Consider the following 15391-nt stretch of genomic DNA (forward strand, 5'->3'; position numbering starts at 1 on the left):
TCAGGCGGAGGCGCACCGAGAGTTTGGTAAAAACGTAAAAAAAAGAAAAAAAGAAAGAAAAAAAGAAATCTTTAGCCTTATTTCTACACTTGGATCCGTTGCCGGAATAGTTATATTCTCCTAAACTGAAATAAAACATCTGCACTCTGTGCCACATCGCCGACGGCCCTGCTTTTGGCTACTACGAGCTGGAGAGAGGACGCATGCGTACTGACTTGGAGCAGCCGGTCGGGGGGAAAAGGCTTGTGTGCCATCGGATGTAATCAAGGCAAAGAATTACCACTTGTCGCTGTGCATACATGGTGAAATTGTAAGTATCGCTCGATATCACATCTGTGTTTTGTGAGTGGATTGTTTCAGGTGATTTCCCGGAGATTTTTTTTTTTTTTCTTGAGAGGGAATGTCACTGTATCGCTGCACAGCGGGCTTCTTTTAACAGATCCGAGCCGTGTCTTTTTCTGTGGTTGTCCAGGGCGATGGAACTCAATGGTTCTTCGTGGTGGCACTTTCCATTGATGTAATGTGCGAGTTGCTGACGCGCTTCTTTTCTGCTGCTAAATCGTCCGGAGGCTGTGAAATCGCCTTCCTGCGACGGCGAGAGCGGCAGCCGTTTTTATACACGGTTATCGGGATTTCTCCTCTGAAAGGAGACGACCACCCCACCCCCCATTTCATCGTTTCTAGCTGTTGAGTCAAGCCCCGGTACTGTAATTGTGTCGCCTTTGGAGCATCCTTAACGCGTAAAAAATGCCATTTGTTAAGACGCACGAAATCCGCGGCTCCGGAACCGTGTGCGGATCCATTTTAGAGATGGTGCTGTATTCATTCAAATAGTGTGTGCGTGTGTGTGTGTGTGTGTGCGCGCGCGCGTGTGTGTGAGAGAGAAAGAGATGCTGCAGTTACAGATTCACAAGTGCGCCTTCGGGCCCCCTCCCATCGTTTTTAAAGCGTCCTTTCTCATGTCAGGTAGTGCCGTGTGTGTCGGAAGCGGTGGCTTTGTTACATAAATGATCTGACAGGATTTGGCAGCGTCTGACCCGGCGATGACACGTTTGTTAAAATCAGACAGAAGTCGTTGTGTCTGTGGTCTGTAGGGCCACAAACGTTAATTTCTGTCGAAAGAGACTCTTTTGTCGAAAGAGAGCCACGATCAGTGAGTGACATCACATGAAAGGAACAGCCTGTAATAAGTTGAAATTGATGGGGGGAGGGGGGGGCGGGATTAGTCAGCAATAGAAAACTGAAAAATAGAAGAACACATCCAGATTGGGTCTAGAGAAGCACAATTGGCAAATATTGGACACCAACAGAAACAACCCCAACAAATGACTCTTCCACACATCCTTGACCAAATTGAGAAAACAGCATTCCATTACAGCACGACCTCGGGGCATCTCAGAACGGGGTGCAGAGAGCAGAACATAATAAATTACTCAGCACATGGTTACAGGTGTCAGCCGTCAAATTCAATCAGTCTGCTCCATTATCATAATGTAAAAACTGCTCAATAGCCAGTCGAAATGGATCCACTTGATTCTACATCACCTCAGCAGGTTGCACTGTTGATAACATTCCCATCCCGCCTCTTTCCTGGTGTTTCAAGTGCTAACCTTGCCGACTCTCGTGTGTCCTCAGCCCATGGGATCAGAGCGGATGGAGATGCGAAAGAGGCAGATGTCGGTGCAGCAGGAGTCAGCAGCAGGGGGAACTGCACCGACCCAGCAGGGCCAGCCGGGCCAGCAGGCCAACCCACGAGGCTCCAATGCGTGCTGCTTCTGCTGGTGCTGCTGCTGTAGCTGTTCCTGGTAGGTCTTCCCCCACCTAAGAGCTGCCGTCCCGGCATGGCGGGTGTAGCTCCCGCGCAGGGTGGTGCAGGCGGAGCCAACGAGCTTCAGCAGCAGGTTCAGCTGGAGTCTTGTGTTCTTGATGCCCCTGATCCATCCAAAGCCTTAATGGCTGCAGCTACTTATTTATGTAAAACCTGTGATGCCATTTTCCTCCCGTTGCAAATAATTCACTTGAAATGCCTTCACAGAAACATAAACATGGACAGAAGCTGCAGAGAACATCTAAAATGTCAAGTGCAATTGATGTGCTTAATGAACATTTCCTTTTTCTGTTCCTCATGAATAATTTGGCTCCTCTGTTGCCCTAGTCTTGCAGTCAAGCTCCTGAAGTTGTTACATTTAAAAAAACAAAGGAAATTCATGCCAACTAGCTGCACCTGCCCCTGAGTTCAACGTTGCCCACAGACAGAAACAGTGGCCATCTCCTATTTTAGCACCAAATACTGCTGAATTTAAACAGATAAACACGTCTTGGGAATTGAAATTTCATTTGTTTAACACTTAGATGCATCAAAATGAAGTTTCAAACTTATTTCCTGATCTTTCATTGCATACGTAACTGCAGAGTTTGTCAAATGTAAACGCTGGTGTTCTTTCTCGCAACCAAAATGGTGTCATTAAAATTCTCCACAGGATAAACAATTTAAATGAAATGAATTCTCTGGAATGAGTGGGGCAGTGTGGTGATGCAGTGGTCAGCATCGCTTCTCCAGTTTTCACCAACTGGCCCAAATCATACATACTTCATTGATTGGAGACAGGGGTGCCCACATCCTGTCTTTGAGGACCACATCCCACCCAGGTTTTCTGTCCTACCAGGCAGAAAATTCCTTCTCCAAGGAAAGTGGGATACTGTCTGAAAGCGTTGCCTTACCGGTAGGACAGAAATCCCAACAAGGCTGCAGACCTCGAGGACTGGGATCGGGCACCGCTGCTAAACTGTCCTCCAGTGTGAGTGTCCTGTGATGGACTGGTGACCTGTCCTGGTTGCAACCACATCTCACTGCCCATTACTGATGGAAGTAAACTGAACAGATAGATGATTGTATTGGTGAAACACTGAGTATGTGGATTTAACTTATTTCACCCGATGCGTTGACAGGAATGAAGACCGGGATGAAAGGAGCCAAAAGGCCGCTTTTGACGTCAAGGAAGGGACCGCAGACTCTGAAGACTGGTAAAACTTCCACTGGGAAATATTCCCAGCCTTTTGTTCCCCTGCTTTTAGAGAATGCATTTCGAAACCACTCCATTCGTCCGCAGCCCCAAGCCCACGCTGGAGGAAGTGCGCACGTGGGGGCAGTCGTTCGACAAGCTGATGTGCTGCCCAGCAGGGAGGAACTCCTTCCGACAGTTCCTCCGCACGGAGTTCAGTGAGGAGAACATGCTTTTCTGGTTAGCCTGCGATGAGTTCAGGAGAGAGGCGAACAAGAGCGCCATCGAGGAGAAGGCCCGGGCCATCTACGAGGACTACATCTCCATCTTGTCACCTAAAGAGGTCTGACCACCCCCTAATCGTTGGCATTCCAAGTGAGCTTCTCTTGATGGTGGAGCATTTTCTGATTTTGCCACCCCCCATCCCCCCACAGGTGAGCCTTGATTCCCGGGTGCGTGAGGCGATCAACAGGAACATGCAGGAGCCCAACCTGCACACCTTCGATGACGCCCAGCTGCAGATCTACACACTAATGCAAAGAGACTCATACCCTCGCTACATGAACTCCCCAGTCTACAAAAACCTGTTCAACACTCTGTCGGAGCAGTCCCCTGAATCGTAGGGTGGTGATAACCTGTGATCTTTCAACTGTCTCTAACACCCCCCACCCCCAAAATTCTGACCCACTTTTTTAAAGTCGTTTTTTTGTATGTTCAGTGTAGGATTACATGAGCCAGGCCTGAACTCAGGTCTGGCCCCCTCCCAGGGATCTCAGCGCTATCGTGATCTGCACCAGACCTAAGACACTCAGGTCTCGACAAATCTCCCGAGGGCTCGACATCACACGTATTGCTACAGATCAACATAGCAAAACACTCCAAAGGAATATGAATTTGTTTTTTTTTCCCTTTTTTTTGATAGAAATAATCTATTTTATTTGTGTTTTTAATGCTCTGTCGGGCTTCTCGTACGATTGTTTGAGGAGAGCAATTCCTACTGTAGACATATATATATATATATATATATATATATATATATATATATATATATATATATATATATATACTGTATATATGAGTTTGTAAAAAAAATGGAATTGTGGGTATTTTATGTAGAAACGTCTGGTTCTACTCTCTGCGTATGAAAATCAAAGCTCGAGTCAAAAGGCTACTTGTTAGCTCTACTTGCAGGCAGCTTTGTGGGGTACTGTATGATTTCATCGTAGTTCCACCCTGTCGTGTGACGTGACCTCGCACTTTGGTACCTGTGACCGCAACTTGGCAACTCCAGTTCATGCGGAAACTTTGCGCATGATCGTAACTGCGGTTGAGCAAAGTAACAGAGGGATTTTTTACAGCAGCTCTGGAGGCTTTGAGTGAAATTTGTTTCCTCAATAACCTCAGATCACTTTGGGTATCTTAACTCAATCATAATCAAAGAAAGTTGCCTATTTTTTTTTAATATATGTTAAAATCATGACTTTAATATAGTTTAATATATTGGTGTAATGTAAAAACCTCTAATTCTATTTATTGGACAAAGTATTTTTATTTATTGATATTGATTGCCAAAATATGATATACAGATTCTATTTAATCTATAGTTTTATTAACAAGAGTTAGGTATAACTTTTATTTTGAAGTGTCCATGATTTTGTCAAAGAATTTAAGGTTAAGTTGTTGCTAACTGGAAGAAAAAAGGGAATTTTTAAATCGCACTCTTTCCCTGTAGCTAATCATGTGTGATTGGAATTTTACAGGATAGAATCAGTTCCAGGAATGCGCTTAATATTTGTTGGTTTTGATGGTAGTGTCACGTAGGATGTGCAACCCTCCGCCATCAACCCATCCTATAGCATCTGTTGCAAGGGTGCCATGACGAGCTGAGCATCTCATCTAAATCAGCTCTTGCAATGCTGCGTGCAACAGGTCAATTAGCTTAGCATATGACATCTGACACATGTATGATCAGTTACAGAGTTTTGTTTTAACCATGTCAACATGTGAATGAGCTTTGAAGAAGTTAAGCTAACCATCTGTAGCTTCATATACAAACATGCGAGTGATTCTTTGTCAAATAGCCAAAACAGGTTTTAAATTGACTCTGCCACAGATACGTAAATGTTAAGGAAACAGGGAAACTACAGTTTAAAATAAAGCATCATCAAAATTTGTGCGTTTATGATGAGCTCAAAATGTTTCCAAGTCCAGCTGCAATACCGAACTGACCTGTGAATGAACTCGATACCGACCGTCCGGCCAGGTTAGCGGCAACACCAAAGCTACCAAGTAAACTGTGTTCACACTCTCCAGAAGGTTTGCACTGGCTCAAATTGGAGTTGCCAAGTGTAAAAGACTTCCGCATTCTGATTTTATTATGATTTTGTTGCCTCACATACATGTCACTCAAAGACAAGATCCTCGCACGAGGAAGTGCCTTGACATTCAATTTTCTGACATCTTTCTTGCTGGGCAACAGTTGCTTGAACACTCAGACAGAAGGGTGGCTACTGGAGCACCAGACCAGTTTACTAGAAGCTGTCCCTCTTGTTGGCCAAATTTTTGGCGGATGTTTTCCCCAAGTCTTGACCACATTGCTCCGCAGTGGCGGCATGCCCCAGAAGGGGGGCGATGACAGCGCAGCTCTGTGTGCCGAAGACCAACAAAGACTGATGGACAGGGCTGGTTGATCTGACCTTCTGGCCCACCTGTGTGCTTCAGTCTGGCACTTCTACTTGTCTTAGAGTTAATGTACGATGTGCAATTTGAGCTGATGGACACACCATGCAGATCAACCTCAGAACACCATCTAAGCCACTGGTTTGGAGCAATGCCTATAAATGTTGTTTTGTCTGTTTACTATATGGAAGGTATTATTTTGCGCCGAGTTTATCGGAGCATACATTTTTCAAGAAAAATAATGTGAATGTTTACAGTATCTGGGTTAGTTGTTTTTTTTTTCTGCTACTCTCTGAGAAAATAATGACGTGGGCATTTTGATTGAGATAAAAATAAAGCACAATAATTTTAGTGATTCTGCAATGATTTCACAAAAAACACATACACCCTCTAATGTCATTTCACCTATTTTTTCTAAATAAACGCTAGCAGATAAATTTCCTTCAAGGGTAAACAATTAAGCAAATTATTCAACTCTGAACAAGAGATCATACTTTAGTTTAAAACTGCTGATTTCCCATCAAACACAGTGACACAGTTAGTTAATGTTAAGTTTTGCAGACTGATGTGCATGGAGGTGGGGGTATATAGCAGTGGATTTGCACAGATGTTTTTGATACTGTGCCACAAAAAGAGTCCCGGAATCTGCAAGGTACACATGGGTTTAGGTCCCAGTGATCCTGACAACTTAAAAATAGGGTTAATGCTGGTGCTGGTAAGGTCATTTACAGGCTCGAGTGCTAGAAACGAGTTGTATGCGACTTCAGTGAATGTCCACAGTTTTCCTCAAAAGGGGAAGGTTTATCAGCTGTGTAGGCTTCTGTTTTCTTAATGCTATCTCTCCTACCCAGCTGACCATCATCATTAGCCAGGTCCCAATCAAGGTTTCTTCCTTTTCAAAGGTAAGTTTTCCTGCCACTATGGTACAGTGGATCAGGCTCTGGGTAGATTTAAAGAGCCTAGAGACAAACGAAACAGACACAGTATAAATAAAGTTGAATCAAATAATATAGACTATGGGGTGTACACACATCTGACCCTTATTCTTTGACATGTTGAGAGTCATGTTAATGGTGTTTCACATGGCCTTCCAAGTCTCAATGTGTAAACTAAAACCAAGAGGGAGCCTGGCGGTGAAAAAATCAAATGGAAAATCTTTTTAAGAAAATAGTGGGTCTGTCAGATCAAAGAGAGCAAAAAATGATATAATATGCAACTTTGTTGACATCTTAGGTTATAATTAATATGCCCGGTGCTCCCAAAATTTGAAAGATTTCACAGTGAATGAGATACAGATCTTTGATTCTCGATCAATACAGTTGATTGTGCAGGAAACAGTGAGTATACGGTATCCAGACTCAAGCTCTTTCATCCTGTATCCTGTTTGTAATCTAAATTATTCATTTATTCATTCATTGTGAAGATGTCTGAATTTCTGTTGCCACAGAGGGTTTGAGGGTTTACCTGAAACCAAATCTTTTTTCCTATGCAGTTTGCGCTTTCCTGCTAAATGCCATTTCAGAATAAAAACAAGACTGTCAAACTTCATTGCAAACAAACACACGCGGTCACACAATTCAGTCGCGGCATACCGCCTAGTATCAGTCAGATTCAAGCTCGGTGGCTGTGTGTTCTGTGCTCTGGCACCTGGTAATTAATAAAACCTACAGGAAACAATTGTATCTTCTCTGGATCCCCTAATGACTTTATCCTGCCGTGATTAATATGCACACATCACAATTCACTTTGATGTGATGAATATTCCACTGATAAGCTGCCTCTCTCTCTCACACACAAAGAAGCGCGCGCACACACACGCACACACACACACACACAGTTATGCATCACATGCAGCTTGTCCTCAGTTGGATTATATTGAAGAATCACAGGAGGCTGCAGATAATAAAAAGCACTTGTTTAAAATCAAATGGATTACACTTTATTGGGGTTTTAAATAAAACAATGCAACATTGTGAGGGGTAAGCAAAAATAATATCCAAAATGTTAAAACTACATATAAAAAATGCTGATAAAAGAACTATGACGGCATCTGAAAAACGGCTAATGACAATACAAGGTTTTTATTCAGGGAGGGGGGATCAGGATCTGACATTGGACTATGAACAGGATATTTACTCCAACATCGACACGATATTGTCGTAGTGCGCCATGTACCACAGAATTTAAAAGCTCCGTTGCAGAGAGATGAAACGTGGTCCGGGAATTTTGCTACTTGTCCGCGTGCTTTGGAAAACGCTTGCAGACTCAGCAGAACTAGGATGCAAAAAAAAAAAACACAGACACATTATTTAACTTGCATTAAAAGGATATGAAAAAGATGCGTGAATGTCACTTTTTTCTCAATCAATCTTTATTTATATAGCGTCTTTTACAATCAGAATTGTTTCAAGGTGCTTTCCAGAATCCCAGGGCCTAACCCCAGACAAGCAACAGTGGCAAGGAAAAACTCCCCTTTAACAGGAAGAAACCTTGAGCTGGACCAGGCTCATGTAGGGGGACCCTCCTGCTGATGGCCAGCTGGGTAGAGAGAGAGGAGAAGGGGAGGACAGGTAGGAGAGGACAGGTAGGAGAGGACAGGTAGGAGAGGAGAGGAGAGGAGGAGAGGAGAGGAGAGGAGAGGAGAGGAGAGGAGAGGAGAGGAGAGGAGAGGAGAGGAGAGGAGAGGAGAGGAGAGGAGAGGAGAGGAGAGAGAGGAGAGGAGAGGAGAGGATGACAGAGGGTGACAGAGGCCTGTCAGGTGACAGAGGCCTGTCAGGTGATCATGTTTCTGAACCCCGGCAGCCTTGGCCTATAGCAGCATAGCTAAGATGTTAACCTAATGATTAGACGACCCCCTAAGTATGATCATTTGTCTGTCTATGATAATTGCAGTGGACAAAAGTACTGCGACTTAAAGCCAGAGAGCATCCGCTGAATGAGTCAGGGTACACCTGCCCCCTACACAGGATTAGAATGGACGGTGACTTGATGATCAGGAACCTGTAGGGCTTCCACCCTTGACGAGGGACCAGAGCTGAGGGGCCTTGATCACAAAGCTATTGCCACCAACCCCTGTGTTTAGCCACTACTGTTAACCACAAAATATACACATATATACACTACAACAATACACTCCCTTCTATCTACACGTCACCATGCACTAGATAAGGACCTTATGTTTATCATCTCTGAAAGCTCTAACACTTTAAGTTTCTTGCGCAATCTCAGTTTTTGAATAAATACATTAAACCCATTAAAGTCACCGATTAATCTTGAACGGAAGTTCATCCCAGATCCCATCAGTCAGATCCATTCAGAACTCTTTATAATCACCTTGATTCTTTAACCAGAATCAAAGTGCACACTAAAGAATCTTTGAATCTATAAGTTGAATACATTTCTATGGATTCACCGTTATTGCAAAGTACAACGCAAAAGGGAACACCTTTTGCTACCCCCTGATATCGTCCTTTGGGAGCTGTCATTGAACTCACTAGGCAAAAAATAAAAATGATTTCAGACCAATAATTACAAAATTAAAGTTTATTGACATACCTTCCATCTATTTCCGCATCCGTTGCAGAAGACAAACGTGGTCATGGGCTCATCAGCGCTGCGAGTCTGTACCTAAATTTAGAGAAAAGATGTTGATGTAAGACTTGCGACTCAAAACATTTGAAACGATTTGACCAAATTAAATAAGTGGAGCAAGGACACGGAGGTGGGGTGGTAGTTGGTACCTGTGTGTAGGTGCAGTGCTTCCCCTTGCATTTGCCACAGGTGAATAGGTCAGTTTGGGTGCCTCCGGTGGTGGCCATCTGGTGGTCCCTGACAGCCTCTTTGGTCAAATTCTTTCTGATTTCCTTCAGTTCATCACTGGCCATTTCCTAAAGAAAAAAAAGGTATAACTGTATTTTAAAGTTGCCATAACAACAGATACACACCATGACATCAAGTGAGACCAACAGAGATGACAAAAATAGAAAAGCCTGTGTTGAGTAACTATCCCAACATCTTAAATGGTACTCTCAACGCATCAACACACCTCTGCAGTCATCTTCGCCATCCGCTCAGGGGTTATGCTCCCACACAGCACAGTTCTCCTCAAATTTGGATTCTTCACATCCTTCAGATTTGAGATTCGGCTCCGCACTCGGTTTTTGTACTTCATGTCTGTGTTCTTAAACACTTGAAATATGAGTGAAATAAGAGTCAAGGAGTTTTACATTGGAAATAAATAATTTCCACTTAACTGGAAGAAAAAACTAAACCTACGCTTACAGCTGACATGGTAGCAGTGCTGGTTGAAGCAAAAAAACAAACAAACAAAACTTGATTAGGGCTGTCAAATGATTAAACATGTATCCAAGAAATTGAAATATTCTCTATTTACTGTTAAATGACAAAATGCACCAAAATCCAAACTGGAACATGCTTGTGTTGAGATTCTTTAAGCTCACAGTGCCTGATGAGTTCTTTAGTGACAGGTTATGTACCCCGGTCCTACAAGGTGGCAGTGATTAAACCATTGCTTAAAAAACCATCAATGGATCCTGATGTGTTAGCAAATTACAGGCCGACCTTCCTTTTATCTCTAAAATTCTTGAGAAGGTGGTGGTGACTCAGTTACTGGAGCACATGCAGAGAAACAGCCTGTTTGAGATGTTTCAGTCAGGCTTTAGAGCTCATCACAGCACAGAAACAGCACTTATTAAAGTTACTAATGATCTTATAGCTTCAGATCATGGACTGGTTTCTATGCTGGTTTTGCTGGATCTCAGTGCTGCTTTTGATACAGTTGATCACAGCATCCTGTTACAGAGACTGGAACATGTGATTGGGATTAAAGGGACAGCACTAGACTGGTTTAGATCATATTTATCTGATAGATACCAGTTTGCTCATGTCCATGGTGTTCCCTCCTCATACAGTAGGGTTAGCCACGGAGTTCCACAAGGTTCTGTACTTGGACCATTCCTTTTCACCTTGTACATGCTTCCCTTAGGGAACATTATTCGGCAGCATGGAATAAATTTCCATTGTTATGCTGATGACACTCAGCTATATCTATCCATGAAACCAGAGGAGACAGAGCAGTTAGTGAAGCTTCAGACCTGTCTTAAAGACAAAGTCTTGGATGTCTTCAAATTTCCTTCTCCTTAAATCAGGAAAAAATGAGGTCATGGTGTTTGGTCCTGAACCTCTCAGGGATAGGTTAGATCACATGATCGCTCTAGATGGTATCTCCTTAGTAACTAGTATCTCTGTGTGAGGAATATTGGAGTAAATTTTGACCAAAATCTGTTCTTTAACTCACACATCAAAATAGTCTCTAGAAGTGCCTTTTTTCACCTGAGAAAAATCACAAAGATCAGGAAACTACTGACACGGCATGATGCTGAAAAGTTAGTCCATGCATTTGTTACTTCCAGGCTTGACTATTGTAATTCTTTATTGTCCAAACAACTCTTTAAGAAGCCTCCAGGTGATCCAAAAGGTTCCAGATAGAGTTCTGACAGGTAGTGATAAAAGAGATCACATTACACCTGTACTGGCATCTCTTCATTGGCTGCCCATTAAATTCAGAATAATTTTTAAAATTATTCTTCTGACCTACAAGGTCCTCAGAGGCCTAGCTCCATCCTACCAGGAGGAGCTAGTGACACCTTACAATCCAAATAGACCACTCCACTCTAAGAATGCTGGTTTACTTGTGGTCCCCAGAGTCTCTAGGGGTAGAATGGGGGGGGTCGAGCATTTAGCTACCAGCCCCCCCTGCTGTGGAACCAGCTTCATGTCCAGGTATGGGAGGCTGACTCCATCTCTACTTTTAAGATTAGACTTAAAACCTTCCTCTTCGAAAAAGCTTATTATCACTAATTCTGTAGTTCCAGTTACTATCCTAGAGAGACAAATTATCATACTTAGGGGGTCATTAGGTTAACATCTTAGTTATGCTGCTATAGGCCGAGGCTGCCGGGGTCCAGAAACATCCAGATCACCTGACGGGCCCTTGTCACTGCTGGGTCATGGTTTCCTTTCCTCTCCTCTCCTCTAGATCAGTGATGTTATTTCTTGTGTAGTTTTTCTGCTCCCCCAACCCCTCTGTATTCATCTACAGGTATCGCCTCCTTCATAGTTGTATGCTGACCTAGTGACCTCTGACCCACTCAATTCAACCAGCAGCTTATTTAAATTACCGGTAATATAATGCATTTCTATGATCTCTACCTGTTCTCCCCCTTCTCCTCTCTCTCTACCCAGCCGGCCGTCAGCAGGAGGGTCCCCCTACATGAGCCTGGTCCTGCTCAAGGTTTCTTCCTGTTAAAGGGGAGTTTTTCCTTGCCACTGTTGCTTGTTGGGGGTCAGGCCCTGGGATTCTGGAAAGCGCCTAGAAACAATTTTGACTGTAACAGACGCTGTATAAATAAAGATTGATTGATGATATGAAACCTTCCTGCAGTGTGCGCTGATCACTATGTAGTCACTAATGGATCCCAGGGTTGTACACTAACCCATCGAGGGGGCCAGCAGTCATCTTGCTCTCCTTCACTCTTCTCTGCCCTCTCAATGCTGTTGGTTGTCTAAAATAATTTATTTTTTAGACAGTAGGTGAACAAGCAGTAAACTTTCAAGACCAACGTTTTTCCCTTGTGGAAATGACATTGGGATTTATCTGAAAAGCTCTTACCAATATAAAAAAAACCCTTTATATTCAGTGGAAAGGATATAATCTTCGATCTGCGCGCCAAGTTCGTCACAATCTGCACCAATTGCAATATAATCGTCTGAGGGGAGAGATGGACAGAAGGGGGTAAAAAAAAAAAATCCGACGTTTAATAGTGCTACCGCGATGACAGTGCGTTACCTCCAGTCTGCAGTGCGTTGGCTAACATCTCGCGGCACTTGACCCTGATGGGGTCACTGGTGCTGGCGGCGCGTGGAAAAGTGTTGACGAAGGAGCTGGGGGTGTCGTCGGAGGGCTCGCTCCTGCTGTTGTTGTTACTGCTGGAGCAGCTGCGGAAGGAAGGTGATGCGGAAAAGTCCGATCTGTTGACACATGTTCAGTATTGATGATGCCCAACTATTATTTTTGGTACCTTTCTTCTCTTGCCTCTGGGCTTTCCTGCGATGAAGAAATAACGGGTGTACTTTGCTCTTTTCTCTTTTCCTCTGAGGTTTTCTCTCCACCACCAGGCTCATCTGGACAACAAGTGATACATGAAATTAGAGCTTTGCAGGTTAATACGGTTTTAGATGACCTTGGACACTCTGACCTTTCTTTTTTAATCACTAAAATCTAATTATTTTATCCTCAGTATCCTAGTGAATGAAAATCCACAAAAAAAAACAAACTCAGCATTTGTAAAATACTGCATTCTCAAACAAGCAATTGGATGAACAAATTCAGAAAAAACTATTATTCTTAAATGCTGCATGTCCTTTCTAGTAACAAAAGGGAAAAAATGATCAGGTTCAATCCTCTGTCAGACAAAAAGAATGCCATACATATCATATGTATAGTATAATTTTACAAGATTGAAGATAAAATGATGGAGTTTGTATTCAAATGTATCCTGTATCACACCAATCATCCCAGCAGTGCTGCCAATTGCTTCACATGCTGTTGCTGTTCCATATTTAAACCTGAGGGCTATTCATTCTGATGCCAACAGAATTTTAAGTATTTACAAAAATGAATAAATAAAACAAGCCCATTAGTGTCAACAGTTGTTCCTTTTCCTGTGCCCTGCTGGATAACCACAGCCTCATGGATGCAGACGGACAGGAAAAATTTACAGGCAACTGCAGGTAATAATAAATAAATTATAAAAGTAGGTTATCTAACAAACTCGAATATCACTGTCTCGTCAATGAGAAAATATGAAACCCACAATGTTCTTTACAAGTATAACTTTACAACATTTTATTGTGGCAATTATTTGTAGCGAGGGCCTGCCGTTAACCATAACTGTAATATATATTTTTATTTTCCCCCTATTTTATTTTTTTACATCTTCACTGTAACAAAGCAAATTAGTTAATCTCACATTAAATACAATTTAAAAATCAAAACGAATTATTAAAAAAAAAAGTAAAACGAAAAAAATCTTTTGAATGTCTGAACAACAAAACTAAAATGATGCAAAATGTAATGAGCTGTCACTGTAACATTTATAAGACTGTAGTAAGAACTAAAGGACCTTAGTATTTGTCTATTTGTCTTCTTTATTAAGAGATCCCATTCTGGATTGACTCCTAGATGGTAATGGTAATATTATATACAGATGGTAATATTTTGTAAATCAGTATAATTTGGTGTCCCAGTCCTACATGTTTGTGCTTCACCTAATGCCACAGATTTAGAGGAGATGATACTCTAGACCATTTTATCAGCTTGTTTACACTTGGTGAAGTGTGGAACAATAAGGAAAGAGCCAAAATATGAACATCAGTCAATCTAGCAAAGCTGACTGAGGCACCTCTACACAGCTACACGCAATCATGCCAGCTGTCACAATTTTATTTAATGGTAGAACTTTATGATTACCCAATAGTTTCTTCCATGATTTGATCAAGGACTTTGCGAGGGATGTTACTTCTTCATCCGTGCTCTGCTTGCGGATGGCATTAACAGACATCCCGATTCTGGTTGACTGCGGAGATACAATTAATCAGAATCCTCAAGCACTGAGTCCTGCCTGCCTCAAGATGACGCAAGGAGATACCTGAAGCAGCTCCAAAGTCATAGGGATGCTCCGCAACTCCTTCAGTAGGTCCAAAGCACCAGCCTGCACAGGACAGGAAACAGGACAAGGGGGTGTTTAGGAGCATAACCGATCTCAAACAAAACTCCCCACATTTAGTTAACTGCATTATGTGAATAAACATGGACCTAATTCAAGTGTTAATTTCGGTCTCTATTTAAATTAACTTAAACACTGACCTGGTTTGTCACTGAAGGCTACAAAAACCGTACACGTACATAAATAAAAAAAAACATGATAAAGAAAAGTAGCTTATAGCATTACATTGCAGGAAGTGCAGCTGGAATTATTGTCTTGATATCTGCAAGCTACCTTAATCAGTCAACATCAGGCATTAACAAGTCGCTTGAACTTATCGTTATCTGCCATTATTGCATTGGGAAAATGTTACCAGCAACTCTGCTATTAGACAAAGATGACTGTTAGCTGCCCCAAACTAACAAGCAAACTGCGGCTAGCCGCTTAGCGCTAAACGGTCACAAGTCAAATAGTAACTTCAGAGATGACTGTGCACAGTGGGGTAAAGATTAAGGCGAAAATCGAAAAGAGTACTTCAGTGATGAGTTCAATTAGCTTGTCGGCAGCTAACTCCACCACAGTGCATTAGCGCCAACCTTGGCTAAACATCAACATCAACCGATGTCAGCTATGCATTCATTCTCCTGAGATATCTCACCCCGTTTTTCTTCTGCGCCATCTTATCTATCTTTTTCGCAATCCTGATGATATCCTCTTCCTCCTTTTTGCCCATCTTGACAGATCTGGTGGAATTTGCAATGAAATGGGGAAAATTGCGACAAAGACCACGCCACTATAGCAAACTCGCCAATGGACCGGGACCGTATACTCTGGCCCGCTGTTGTGTTGCAGACCTGACCAGTCGAAGCATGATACGTTCAGGTGGCGTTAATCGATCAAAGAGCACATCGAGTTGAGCGTCCA

At 42.6% G+C, this 15391-nt stretch overlaps 2 protein-coding genes across 3 annotated transcripts; one reads left to right on the plus strand and one right to left on the minus strand.

Annotated features, from left to right (window-relative positions):
• Window positions 1–124: 124 nt before the first annotated feature.
• rgs20 (regulator of G protein signaling 20) lies at window positions 125–6032 on the plus strand. Of its 2 annotated transcripts, none has more exons than XM_057056728.1 (5): window positions 125–310; window positions 1636–1805; window positions 2950–3024; window positions 3111–3345; window positions 3437–6032. In XM_057056728.1, the coding sequence occupies exons 2-5, from the start codon at window positions 1639–1641 to the stop codon at window positions 3623–3625; spliced, it is 666 nt and encodes a 221-aa protein (XP_056912708.1). In that variant the 5' UTR covers window positions 125–310; window positions 1636–1638; the 3' UTR covers window positions 3626–6032. The 2 variants fall into 2 exon arrangements, with proteins under 2 accessions (XP_056912708.1, XP_056912707.1); XM_057056727.1 differs by lacking the exon at window positions 125–310 and adding an exon at window positions 1232–1553.
• A 1562-nt stretch (window positions 6033–7594) lies between these two features.
• Window positions 7595–15348, minus strand: tcea1 (transcription elongation factor A (SII), 1). Its single transcript, XM_057056726.1, has 10 exons — window positions 15126–15348; window positions 14411–14473; window positions 14233–14338; window positions 12782–12884; window positions 12550–12698; window positions 12413–12469; window positions 9727–9881; window positions 9422–9568; window positions 9237–9308; window positions 7595–7955 (listed from the first exon to the last, which is right to left on the minus strand). Exons 1-10 carry the CDS (start codon window positions 15198–15200, stop codon window positions 7947–7949), a joined length of 936 nt encoding a protein of 311 aa, XP_056912706.1. The 5' UTR covers window positions 15201–15348; the 3' UTR covers window positions 7595–7946.
• Between the last annotated feature and the right edge of the window lie 43 nt (window positions 15349–15391).

This window comes from Takifugu flavidus, chromosome 15 (assembly GCF_003711565.1).
Source record: "Takifugu flavidus isolate HTHZ2018 chromosome 15, ASM371156v2, whole genome shotgun sequence".
Taxonomy (NCBI): domain Eukaryota; kingdom Metazoa; phylum Chordata; class Actinopteri; order Tetraodontiformes; family Tetraodontidae; genus Takifugu; species Takifugu flavidus.